The 10,139-nt window shown below is 34.9% G+C and overlaps 1 protein-coding gene across 1 annotated transcript; it reads left to right on the top strand.

Moving 5' to 3' along the window:
• Nucleotides 1–652: 652 nt before the first annotated feature.
• On the top strand, nt 653–7,986 carry LOC145568775 (uncharacterized). Its single transcript, XM_081628184.1, has 2 exons — nt 653–965; nt 7,505–7,986. Exons 1-2 carry the CDS (start codon nt 728–730, stop codon nt 7,744–7,746), a joined length of 480 nt encoding a protein of 159 aa, XP_081484310.1. The 5' UTR covers nt 653–727; the 3' UTR covers nt 7,747–7,986.
• Nucleotides 7,987–10,139: the final 2,153 nt, after the last annotated feature.

The raw sequence follows: 10,139 nt of genomic DNA on the forward strand, positions 1-10,139 counted from the left end.
AAAGGAGAACTTTGAGATGACACGTGTCATGTTCTAATTAAAAATTGTCCCGCCTAAATGTGTTGTTTTTATTTATTTATTTATTTATTTTATTTTTTTTTTTTTTTTTGTGAAATATTAACTTCTATATTTTACATCAAATTTCTTCCATAGTTCCATATATGTTTTACCAATATATATTTTCATATCTTTCTTTCCATTTTTATAGTGGATTAAAGTAGTAATTTACTATAAGACTTTAAATTATTCTTTTTTTATCTAATTATATGCATATGTTGTACTTTATATTTTATTTTCAAGAATAAACCCATCAACAAAATGATGGGTCCATAGTATTGTATATAATGAATAATGTACTGTATATAGTGAAGTTATTTTAATATGTTCAGTAATTTAATTCATTTTAAACGTTATATATTGTACTAATAACTAAACGCTGTAATTTGTAATAAATTTTTGTAAAAATTGTGCATTGCACGGGACTTATACTAGTTAATAATAATAGATTATCGTGATAACTTATTCAAATTAATTTTCATTGGAACCAAACACGCACTTAATCAAAGAGATAAATTTTTTTTTTTTTTTTTGAAAGAATCAAAGAGATAAATTAGGGCATGGTATGTTTTAAACTAGCTAATTTCCACTCCAAACTAACTCAAAATTTGCACTTGTTTCCGGCGATACAATCGGAGCCCACCAAAAGAAAGTCTCAACGAAAGCCGCCATGAATAGACTGCTCCTCCTCCGTAGACTCAGTACTATCCGATTAAACTCCATTCCCAAATCATTTTGTAAACCTCAAATTTCACCTTTATTTTCTCTCCCCTCTTTTTTTGCATTCTTGCGTCAATATTCCTCATCTCAGTCCTCTTCTCACTCTAAACCTTCTGAGGTCCAAAGCAGTAATGATATTCCAGAATCTTCTTCTGTTGACGATTTACCCACCGATGTCACTACTCAAGGTGATTCCCAACTTTTCGTTTTATTATCTTGTATTTTTTTTTTATTTTTTATTTATTTATTTTTTAACATTATTGAAAATCAATTGAAGTTGAATTTGTTCGTTTTCTGTTTATTGGAATCCTTGAAGAAAAGGAACAATTTATACCATATCTTGATGTTTACCAAGTATTATATAGTGACATTATTCATGTAATTGAGTACCATGGATAATTGAGTTCTACTTATGTGATTGTGTTTAATTTTATTGTTGTTTTGGTTAGAATTTTGTTGTTCAGTAATTTTCTAAAAATTTGCTTTTGGAGGCGTTGTGTTAGTCAGCCTTTTTCTATTCCGATGAACGTGTGAAGGGTATATAAATAATCTTGCAAATTTAACTTCGATTTGAAGTTTGCATTTTGAAGTTCGAATTTGTGACATATAATTTTCTAATTTGTATCGTATTTATTGTTGCTTCATATTGTGAACTCTCTCTGCCCCTGTAAATGAGAAGTGTTATAGTTTCCAATCATTAATTTGATACTTTAATAAATTAATCTATTAATCTCTTTTCTTTCATTGCATTACCTGTCTACTGGTACATTTTTTATGCTTTCAATTTTAATTTTTTGAATACTTTTGATTCTGATTGAATTGAAGTTCATGTTTTTGAATGCAAATAGTATAATTTTAATACTAACTAGTATTTACCCAGTGTAATGCATGGGTTAAACTTTTGATGAGATATTTTTTTGTGAAGGGCTGATTTAAGAATTATCGTATAAAAGTTAGTTTTCGTATGAATTTTGAAAGAAGAAACTAATTCTCTGGGAATAAATTTAAGTGGAATGAAGTTTCATTTGGAAATAAACTGAACATTAGGATGAAAAGACATATATTACAAAAAAAAAAAAAAAAAAAAAAAAAAAAAATGGAAAACAAAATTGACACATGGCACTCTAAATTTCCTTTATGTTTTCCTGTTATTAAATATTAGTATAGATGTGTAAAATAAATTTTCGTTGATGTAAAATATGTTTCGTTGAATCTATAATCTTGTGAATATTCTTGAAAGTTTTGAACTTGTGGATGTATTGTGGTTTGTTACATTGAAACTTCTTAATAATGCTTTAAGATGTTGGAAGTGATGCTATTGAAGTTGAATTGAACTTTGGAAATTAATGTAAGGCTATACTAGTTTACTACATATATTAGTGGTGATTCCCTTTTCTTACATTTGTTATGTATCTAAAACGAGCAATGTTGTTAGGTGTCTACAAAGTAGTAACACTAGTAAGTCTGTGTCTAAAAGATGATGTTAGTAATTTCTATACTAAAATATATTTAGTAGTGTGGAGGTACTGTGCTCGAATGTAAGTTTCCTTTTGCTTTCTGTAATTTGAATAGCAAATGGAGGTCTATTAGTCTATACATTGCCTATAGTGTTATATAAAACAGTTATTAGGAAATGGTTACAATTAAAATGGTAATCTTGAAAAATCTAGTGTCGATAATTGTCTAGAATAGTAAAGAATAATCTGGAATTTTTAGTGTATGGAAAAATCTTGTAGAAAAATGTAGAGAATAGAAATCTAGTTGTAAGTAGAAAAATCTCGAACTAACATGTGCAAGAATGGTGGAACAAAGAACCAATATATTCCACTATAAATATATGCTATACTACAAAAAATTGATATGGTGATGGAAGTATTCGCCAAGGTTAGAGTGAGAGACATGAGGGCTCACAAATTAGAAATAAGTCTTCCACCAAAATGTTATACAATGATTTGTAATACATGATAATGTAAATTTATTGTATCATATTCGGATCATTAAACTTTTGCATACGTTCAAGTTCTATCATAAATGTAGACATTATCCGTAAAGTATATTTATTTTGAGTGATAGATTCCTAAGGAATTGAAAATGGGTGGCTTTTGGTAATAATAAATCATACTCATGATGTTGTTTTTCGCTTATATTTATCTTTATTCAAATGATTTCTTGATTCTATTTTATGTTTTAAGTTTGAAAAATTTTACAGATTAAATCATGATATAAATTATGGTTATTTATTATGGTGCAATAAGTTTGTGATTGAGCACCTATATTGTAAGATGATCAGCATATGTCATTAAATTAAACAATTAAAACAAATCTAGTTTAGTTTTTTATGATTCGGTAATTGAGTACAAATTATATATATATATATTCCTAAAGTTTAGGAGAAGAACATGCTATTTATTTGTTAGTGGTCTTTTGTAAGTCAGGAATCCTAGAATCCATTTTCTAAGTATTAGCATATTCTTCTCCTATATATATATATATATATATATATATATATATATATATATATATATATATATATATATATATATATATATATATATATATCATATTAGGGAAATATAGAATGAAAATTTCATACTCGCCTTTATGATAAAATATATGGAATAAACTTGATGGGAAATTGAGAATTAGATCTAATATTTTGGATTGACTGTATTTCTAAATTTTTAATTTACTTGAATGATTGATTTCAGTACAAAAGAATATGACTTTATAGTCAAATTCAATCTTTAAAAGCCCTAACAAATCAACATAGTATATATTTTAATTTATAAAAAGCTGCCGAACAACTTTTGTAATTGCAACATGTTAATCTTTATGAAGGGTATGTAATAGCTTAACCTTTTGCGTAATATTTTTGTACTCCCAGTCTTAAATCACTTTATCAATAATTTTTTTTTTTTTTTTTTTTTTTTTTTTTTTTTTTTTTTTTTTTTTTTTTTTTGAAAAAACCCACGAATGGAATTATATTACTAAATCAGACGAAGCAATGTCAAGAATACATGGAGGGAACCCATTGTTCCACACGACCGACTTTCCAAGGTTGAAGGTGAGCCAAATAATGTGCTACTTTATTACCCCCACGCTTCACAGAGATACTAGTGAAAGAAGAACATAAAAATAAAATATCCTCTAGAACTAAATGAAAGGAACTCAAACCACCAGCCTTCTCCTTCAGGGCTTGATTAACATCCAAGCAATCACCCTCTACGATGACCTTCCTTAAGCCCAACTCCAACGCAAATCTCATGCCCCAAGCAATAGCTTTTGCTTCTGCAATTTGAGTATCCCACTTTGCCAATGAGAACTGCACAACCACTAACAACCCCACATGAGTCACACACCACAACTCCAAAACCCAACCTAGAGCTCCCACTTCACCCGCATCCACATTGAGCTTCGACCAGCCAACCTCAAGAGGAGACCAAACAGTAGGGAAGGCAGACACAGCACCTCCCTTACCAGCAGCCCCACGTTGCCCCTCTCGAGCTTCCCCACTGACCTTCATTGCGTACCTCACCACATCTCGAGGCACCGAGTTTTCCCCTGGCATGATCAGCGAGTTTCAAGCATTCCAGATTGCCCAACTGATGGTAATTACATTAGCCACATCCTCTTCATCAAGCTCCAAAAAACAGCTCTCCCACCAATCAAAAATATTGCGAGAATTTAGCTCTGCAACAAAAGCATACTCTTTGTGTTTCCACACAGCTTTAGCAGCCCTACGATTCTTCAAAGCATGAATTACAGACTCCTCTTCCCTACAGCAGACTGTACACATCGGATCATAATCAGGAACCCGAAAACTAATCCCTCTTCTTGTCGGAATAGCATCTTGGCAAGCACGCCAAGCAAATATTTTGGCACCCATTCGTCAGTCCAAACTCGAATTTGCTGCCCATCTCCCACCCTCCACCTCATACCCTTTCAAACAACCCAACTTGCCTCACAAATACCTCTCCAAGTATAGCTTGGATTCGAGCCAAGCGTAGCATCCATAAAGGTCGAATTCGGGAAATACCGACTCTTTAAGATTTTACTCAGAAGACTTTCCGGTTTCAATAGCAATCTCCAAGCTTGTTTACCAAGAAGAGTTCAATTGAACCACGCCTTTTCCCCAGAGGGACCACCTTCGTGCGAATCAGCGGCCACCAAAATAGCAGAATCGTTAGGCAAGTAAACTACTTCTCTTCGTTGCGTAGGCGAAGTGAGCCATTGAAGAAGACTTGATTCCAGAGAGCAAGTCGTTTTATGTGCTGGTACTGTTCTTTTTGATGGTTGAAAAGGGCGAGACTGATGTTGCAGCAAGAGATTCATCATGAGTTGGCTTGCCTTTTTTCCTGTTTTTTAAGGAAAATAAGGGACCACCGTCTTGAAATCTCAAAAACCCAAACCACCTTCCAACTTTGATTTGCACAGTTTCTTCCAAGCTAACTAATGAATTTTTCTTTCTCCTTGTTTTTGACCCCGCCAAAATTGAGCTCCAAGAGATCGTAATTCATCATAAAAAGACGATGGAAATTTAAAATCACTCATCGCGTAGGTGGGGAGAGATTGGGCCCCTGCCTTTATCATAACCTCCGTACTTATAAAACCATCTCCTTCCAACCTTGTAGCTTCTTCCACAATTTTTCTTTCACACCTCTTGTAATTACTCTCTTAGACCTCCCAACCGTCGGAAGACCAAGATAATGATCATGAACATCCACCTCCCTAACCCCAATTTTGTGCGCCAACTCCGTTCTTTTCTGACTCGAGATACCCTTGCTAAAAGAAATAGTTGTCTTATCAAAATTTATTTTTTAGCCCGAAGACAACTCATAAATCTCGAGAACTTCCAAAATAGCCTCTGCATTACTCTCCGTAGCCTTAGAAAAAATAATGCAATCATCTGCAAACAACAGATGACTAATAGGAGGGGCCGTGGGAACAACACGAATCCCCATGAGACTACCCTGTTCTTCTGCACTCCGCAAGAGATGAGAGAAGACCTCTGCACACAAAATGAATAGATACGGTGATATAGGGTCACCTTGCCGTATTTCTCTACCCGGGGAGAAAGTGGGACGCCCATTAATTAACACAGAAAAATTCACCGATCGAACACACTTCATAACACAGTTACTCCAATTCTGCTCAAAACCAAACTTCTCCAGAATAGCTTCAAGAAAATCCCATTCAATCCTGTCATAAGCTTTCGACATATCAAGCTTCATGGCCATATACCCTCCTTTATTCGGCAAATTTTTCATATGATGAAAGAGTTCAAAAGCCACAGGAATGTTATCAGTTATAAGTCGTCCAGGGGTAAACGCACTCTGATTAACTGAAATAATTTTATCAAGAAATTGTTTCAGTCAATTAGCAAGGACTTTATCAATAATTTTTAGATGACTATATATCTATAGTTTTTAGATATTTGAGCATGGTATTATGTGTATTACTTCCTCTGTTTTTGTTTAGTTGCAACAAAAGGAATGGACCATAAACCACGTACAATAAAAGTAGAAAGGCTTATCAATTGCCCACATACCCTCTTCCCTTCCCTAACTGCCATGCCACCCCTCCACACCCCTTACGTGAACCAATCTCTCCCTCCTACCACAGGCATCAAGCTGCACCACCCCAACCTCTACCATCATCCGCCAGGACGCCACAATCCTCCCCAGAGTTCCAATCTCAATCTCTCATCTGGCAAGCAATAGACAATTAAATATTCCTACCTTTAATCTGTCAAAATGTGCTCATGGATTGCTGGAATTGGTTATCTAGAACCTATGTTACTCGGAGTCTTCATTTTACCTCAAGTACCCGTGTCGGACCCTCGACCCTCGGACATGGGTATGACACATGGACACTTCATTTTAGTTGAAAATCATAGAATTTTTTCACAAAATAGCTGAGTCGGACACTTGGACACGTACCCGTGTCGGACATGGGTACCCGAGTCCGAGTAACATAGTCTAGAACTGCTATTTGCCAGAAGTTGATCAATTACTGCCCACATTTGTTCATCACTAGTTTTGGGAAGGGGATATGTGATTCTTACTCTCCCTATTTATCTATGTAACTGTGGTGAGGTATTTGGCGGTCTAGCTTAGTCCTAACTGATGGATGAAAGGATTACAGTGGAGAGAGCAGTAATTGGCTGCTCGGGGTGGGTTGGGGGGGATGTTGATGCTGCTGACAAGACTAGTGGTGGTTGGTGTAAGCCTGTGAGGGATAATTGGATAAATGATGAGGTAGGAGAGAACCCATCTGATATATTAGGAATTTAGGATACTATTGGTATTTTAAAGTAAAGAAGTTGCCAAATACTGTAATTTTGCAGTTAATGTGTTGTATCTTTAAAAGGCAAGTGTTGCAACTAAAAAGTATTGAGTATGTGTCATTTAGGTCCTTCAATAGGTATAAATGAAACAATTATCTTTACCATGTTCAATACCCTATCTTTTTCAATGCTTATTTTAAGTTTTGACTAGTGTAGAATAGTGTGAGGCTATGATGGACCATAAAGCTTCATACTGCTGTTGATTTTCTTATCATTCAATAATCTGGTAGCTTCTATGTACTATCAAATATCAAGTTTATATCTCTCTAGCTCTCACCAACTCCCGTGCAGCTAATTGGATTGTGAAACTTGACTTTGATGTTTTGAAGATCAGTGTTTACGTATCTTACATCATCCTTTTTGACGCATATCTATGTGCAGAGCTGAAGCACAGAATTGACAGGTACTTGAAAGGTGACATGGAAGTCCTTCCTTCCATTTTTGAAGGCATACTAGCAAGGAAGTTAAGCGGTAAACATGATGACACAGATGATGAATTAATGGAGGAATTTCAATCAAAGACCCAACAAGATGAGGGTCATCAGTTTCAATCTGATGATGATCTCACGGAGTCAGATTCAGATGAGGATCTCACAGAGTCTGATGAAGAATTTAGTGGTTGAAGAAACTGCTTGTAGTTACAATCAGAAAACTTGTTAAGAAAATTTTGACTAGTGTATAAAAATTATTTGTTAGAGCTTTCTATTGTGAATTACAACGAAGGGGAACAATAACATTATGGGATTGCATTCTAATTAGCCATGTATACATGCAAGAAGTCGCTTCACAGTTCACACAAATACAAGCTGCTGTAGAACTGGTATGTTTCATGTTTGATGATATCTATAATATCCAGAGACCACCTGAATTTTGATATATGGTGTTCATTTCTGCTCCTAGCAATAATATGTAGCAGTCCAGTTTATTTTTAGATGTATGCTGTAAGTCATCATATCTTCCTTCCATTTCCACACCACAGCACCATGCTTCTATTACTAAACATCTTATCTTCTGAGTGGAATGTTGTTATTTCTCTCCTTAATTGAACCATCATCCATAAACTCGCTAACAAGAAGTTAATTGGGATATGTCAATTCCTTTTCTTTAGTTCTGATATCTTTTGTACGTCTTTGTTAGAGTAGCCTGTTTGTGTTCCAAGCTTGCTAGTCTCATTTGTTCTCTGCATCTTGCGAGGACACCTCAATTATGAGTGTTGGCTTCTTGCCAACATTGATTATATAAAGACCAATCTACTCTTCTTTTTTATCCTCCCGTGATCAAAAGTAGCTCGAAACTGCCCAAAACTCATGCAACTACTTTTTTTCAAAGAAAATAATGTACATCTAAAACAAAGGCCTAAAATGATTTCTACCTGTTTCCATCTTCATGCTTCTACTGTCATCATAAGTTGATCCAATTATGTAAAAGACATGAACTAGGAATCCTAGTTCTAGGAATAGGGGTTTAAATGAGTTGATAACAATCACAATTCACAACACAACTCATGAACTAGTTTAGGGTAAGGTTTGGCACAAAAAAAAAAAAAAAGTAAGACTCTACATACAAGATTGAGTTTTTTGCAATAAAGTGGTGCAAGACTACAGATGCATTTGAGAGGTACTCTTGCATTTGAGAGGTACTTTTAAGAAGACCGACTAAACAAAATTGACAATATCGAAATGATTTTTTTTTCCGGCCAATGATGAAATGCCACATCATCAACTTAAAAAGTGGTAAAGTTTTACAAAAGAAATAGATATAAATTTACATCCTCTTCACAACATTTTCTCTCCTATATTAAGCTAGCTCACCATTGTAATAGGTATTTGTCAAGAGCTTTTGTGGTAAGGCTCATCCCTCTTCCATGTTAGTGACCATCTCAGCCCACGAGCCCAGTGATAAAGACGAAGGTGACAAGTGGCAAATTTTTGCATTTTCATATATATATATATATGTATATATATGTATATATATATATATTTGCCATATTTGACATTAAACAATTGTTTTAATTGTAGCGAGCTGGTTCAACATTGTAAAAAAAAAAGAGAGGTTGACTCATAATATTGACTCAAGCTAGTGGAATACAGTAGAGATGTCAATTCGGGTAGACATTAAACAATTGTTTTAATTGTAGCGAGCTGGTTCAACATTGTAAAAAAAAAAGAGAGGTTGACTCATAATATTGACTCAAGCTAGTGGAATACAGTAGAGATGTCAATTCGGGTAAACAGGCCGGGTAAGTGTGGGTCCGGTCAACTCGAGTCGGGTTGATGTCATAGCCTATGCAGGTCGGGTTCGGGTTGGGTCATGCTTGAGTCGGGTCACGTCGGGTCATACATCTTATCGGGTTTGGGTCGAGTTTAGGTCGGGTCAATAACAAGTCGGGTTATATTCGGGTCGAGTTTAATTCGGGTTTTCACAGGTTAAAACGAGTTAGGGTCATTCTCGGGTTCGAGTCGGGTTCAGTTCAAATCAATAATTTGCGAGTTTTAATCAGGTCGGGTCATTGTCAGGTTTAAGTCGAGTTCGATTCAAGTCAATAATTTGCGGGTTATATTCAGGTCGGGTCATTTCCAAGTCGAGTCATTTTTGGGTTCAAGTCGGATTATATTAACATAGAGTAGTTTTAGCCTTACGAAGTTATGACTTTACAAGTATATCACAATATAAATAGCATATCTTTATTTAGCTAGTCAATATCTTCAATAATAAAGATGTATAGCATAATAAGTTTCGAATCGGGTTAATAACAAGTCCGTGTTGATTTCGGGTCGGGTTTGTAACATATCAGGTTGATCAATTTCGAGTCGGGTCAGCAATAGGTCGGGTTAAATTCAGGTCGGTTAGTAACAAGTCGGGTTAAATTCGGGTTTTGACGGGTTAAAACGGGTTTGGGTCAATTTTGGTTTAGGTCGGGTTTGGTTCAGGTCAATAATTTACGGGTTATATTCGGGTTGGGTCATCTCCAGGTCGGTGATGAGTGCCATTTATGGCACTCATTTGATGAGTATTT

The sequence above is a fragment of the Chenopodium album genome, chromosome 11 (genome assembly GCF_948465745.1).
Source record: "Chenopodium album chromosome 11, dcCheAlbu1.1, whole genome shotgun sequence".
Lineage (NCBI taxonomy): Eukaryota > Viridiplantae > Streptophyta > Magnoliopsida > Caryophyllales > Amaranthaceae > Chenopodium > Chenopodium album.

Excerpts from the sequence above, each read along its gene's own strand:
- LOC145568775 (XM_081628184.1), top strand. The coding sequence starts at position 728 with ATGAATAGACTGCTCCTCCTCCGTAGACTCAGTACTATCCGATTAAAC. Across the intron at positions 966-7,504 it reads CACCGATGTCACTACTCAAG|AGCTGAAGCACAGAATTGAC; the intron begins GTGATTCCCAAC and ends ATCTATGTGCAG.